Here is a 3312-nt window from a genome sequence, read left to right on the forward strand (position 1 = left end):
GCTAAACTTCGCGAACATTTGCCCATGCTTGGGCAAAAAATCATGGATTCGCACTCCGTTTCTCAGCGATTTGAAACATATGTCACCGCACTACAGTAACTTGAGCAAGTCAAGTTTTTGGGAGAGATTAGTAAGGTAACTGCATTGTCGGAGCCAATGCCGGAATACATTGAAAAGATCATTTGTCCTCTTGAAGAAGCAGAGGAAATGGTCGCATTGGCAAAAGTAGGAATTCGCCAAATTCCTATTCTAAAATTGAACGCCATAAGCCAAGATAAAGATGCTCCCTTCGAAGACATCATTAAGCTATACTTAGACAATTAGGAATATGATTTCTCAACATAAGCGCAACAATAAGCGCATTTATCATGTTTCTTTTTTATCTGCGCAGCAATTTCTGCGCATTATAATAAAACTTTCTATTTATCAATTGCAATTGTTATTATTTATATAGCGCTTAAGAGTAATATTCATAATTACTAGCATTGTCCTTTGCAATTTCATTGTTCATTATTGTGCACATAACGACCAATTACTTTATGCGAAACAACCTGTATGCACGTGCATTATGCACATTATGAATCTTCTAAGTCTGCCGAAAGGATCCTTAGACACAAATTTATGTTTCTTGCGAAGCATCCAAGTATGGCTAAATCAAATACCTTGGGCACAATTTTTCGCGTTTCGTTCTTTTCGCATAGACTTTGAATTATTTTTATTAACTAACAAGTGGTCTTTACCATCACTTTATATAGTTGAAATTTTATTATTGATACTATTCTTGAAGCTTAAATTATGCACAAATAAGCCATCGTTATATTTGAAAGAAATTTAAACTTTATTCATTTCGCATAACATTACAATCAAAATTCTGCTTCATACAGCACTAATCATTACATTGCAACTTTGCAACAATTCTACGCATTTCTTTTCATCACATGTAGTATCTTTTCAACAAAGTAGCATGCCACGCATTAGGTATGTGACGTCCTTCAATATTTTGGAGTTTATAAGAGCCTGCCGCGTTGATTCCCACTATCTGGTATGGTCCCTCCCAATTGGGTCCCAATTTACCAAGTTTTTCAGTACGACTTCTCAAAACCCACTCACCAACATTAAAAGCTAACGCGCGCACCTTGTTGTTGTAATACTGGCAATTTGTTGCTTATTGTTTGTCTCTCTTATTGCATCCATATGTCTGCGTTCCTCAATGAAATTTAAATTTTCACAAATGTTATCTGCATTCACACTTTCATAAAAGTTAGTGACCCTATGCGTCTGGACAAAACCTTCTGCGGGGATCATTGCTTCTGACCCATACACAAGGCTAAAAGGCGTTTCGCTTGTACTTTTCTTGAAAGTTGTGCGATGAGCCCATAATACATTTGATAGTTCATCAACCCACCCATTGCGCTTTTCATTCAAACGCTTTCGAATTCCGCTGACAATATCGCGGTTAGTTACTTCGCAAAGCCTATTTGCTTGTGGATGCGCTACCGATGTGAATTTTTGGATTATATTCAATTCTGCACACCAGCTTAAAAATGGGTCTTTTGCAATCTGTGCCCCATTATCACTTACAAGTTCTCGTGGGATGCCAAATCTGCAAACAATGTATTTTCACACAAAATTCCGCACTTGTACTCCAGTTATTGTGCGCAAAGCTTTTGCTTCTACCCATTTAGTAAAATAATCAATTACCACAATCAAAAAATTTACATTCCCTGCCCCTGGGGGAATGGTCCCACAATATCAATGGCCCATTTATAAAACAGCCATTTTAGAACTAATTGGGATCATATCGTGTCTTGGTTTTCTATTTTGCGGCGCATGCCTTTGACAACTTTTACATCTTTTAAATATTTGCGCAACATCACGATACAGGGTAGGCCAAAAGTAACCCATTCGCATTAATTTCGCTGCAATAGTTTTGTAACCTGAATGAAGAGCACAAGATCCACTATACACCTCCTCAATAATTGTTGCAGCCTCTGCGGGTCCTACACACTGCATTAATGGTCCCAGATATGACATGCAATATAACATATCATTTTCGATCACATACATAGGGGACCTTTCTCTCATTATTCGAGCTTCTTTTTTGTCTTCTGGTAGTGTATTATTGCGCAAATAGTGCATTATAGGATCCATCCAATTCGGGTGAACTTCCTCTATAGCCACAACAATCAGACTACCATCAATGGACTTATTGGGAAGTTCTTCTACCCATACTTGCTTTTGGAAGTGCAAAAAAGTCAATACAGCAAGTTTACTTAACGCATCCGCCTTTTTATTTTGACTTCTTGATACTTGTGTCAATTCGAAAAATTCAAATTTTTCCGCGACTTCCTGCAAAAGCTTCAAATACTTTTGCATGGACAACTCATGAGCTTTAAATGAGCCATTAAATTGATTTGCCACTAACTGCGAATCCACATATGAGCGTAACTATAAAATATTCATTTTACGTGCCATATTTAATCTCGCAAGCAATGCTTCATATTCAGCCTCATTATTTGTTACATCAAAATTAAAACACAATGCGTATGTATGGTCTTCACCACTAGGGCTTGTTAATACCAATCCCGCACCCGCACCTTCAATACACAACGCACCGTCTGTATATAAATCCTAAATTTCATGTTGAAGAGGTTTTAATTGCGTTCTTTCATGGATAACTTCAAGCTCACCCGTCATTTCTGCAAGGTAATCTGCCAAAACTTGGCCCTTTACAGATGTGCGTGGCAAATATGCTATTTCAAATGCTCCTAACTCGATTGCACATTTGGCGAGTCTTCCTGATACCGCGAGTGTACTCAAAACTTGTTTAACTGACAAGTCAGTTAAAACATGTATCGGATGACCCTGAAAGTATCTACATAACCTTCTTGATGTCAACACCAATGCGTAAATAAATTTTTTGATAGGTGCGTAATTTATTTCACTTCCCGCGAGCGCCTTGCTAACAAAGTAAACTGGCTTCTGGTCTTTGTTTCGTTCCACAATAAGCACTGAACCAAATGCTTCATTCGCAATCGCAATATAAAGATATAATATTTCACCATCTACGGGCGCAATCAATGTAGGTAGCGTAGCAAGCAATTGCTTCATTTCTAGAAATGCTTTATCTACCCCTTCCGTCCATAAAAAGTTCTTCTGCTTCAAGCATCCTTTAAGTGTACGGAAAAAAGGCAACTATTTTTCCATGCCTTTGCACAAGAACCTAGTCAAAGCCGCAATCTTTATTGTCAAACTTTGCACTTCTTTAACAGTCTTAGGCGCGGTGATGTTTTCAATTGCGGTTATTTTCTT

General features: G+C 37.8%; 1 protein-coding gene across 1 annotated transcript; it reads right to left on the bottom strand.

The window, feature by feature from the left end:
• Positions 1 to 1122: 1122 nt before the first annotated feature.
• Positions 1123 to 3111, bottom strand: LOC139859886 (uncharacterized). The gene is made up of 4 exons (XM_071848659.1): positions 2691 to 3111; positions 2473 to 2597; positions 1835 to 2424; positions 1123 to 1603 (listed from the first exon to the last, which is right to left on the bottom strand). Exons 1-4 carry the CDS (start codon positions 3109 to 3111, stop codon positions 1123 to 1125), a joined length of 1617 nt encoding a protein of 538 aa, XP_071704760.1.
• Between the last annotated feature and the right edge of the window lie 201 nt (positions 3112 to 3312).

The sequence above is a fragment of the Rutidosis leptorrhynchoides genome, chromosome 7 (assembly GCF_046630445.1).
Source record: "Rutidosis leptorrhynchoides isolate AG116_Rl617_1_P2 chromosome 7, CSIRO_AGI_Rlap_v1, whole genome shotgun sequence".
Classification (NCBI taxonomy): Eukaryota; Viridiplantae; Streptophyta; class Magnoliopsida; order Asterales; family Asteraceae; genus Rutidosis; species Rutidosis leptorrhynchoides.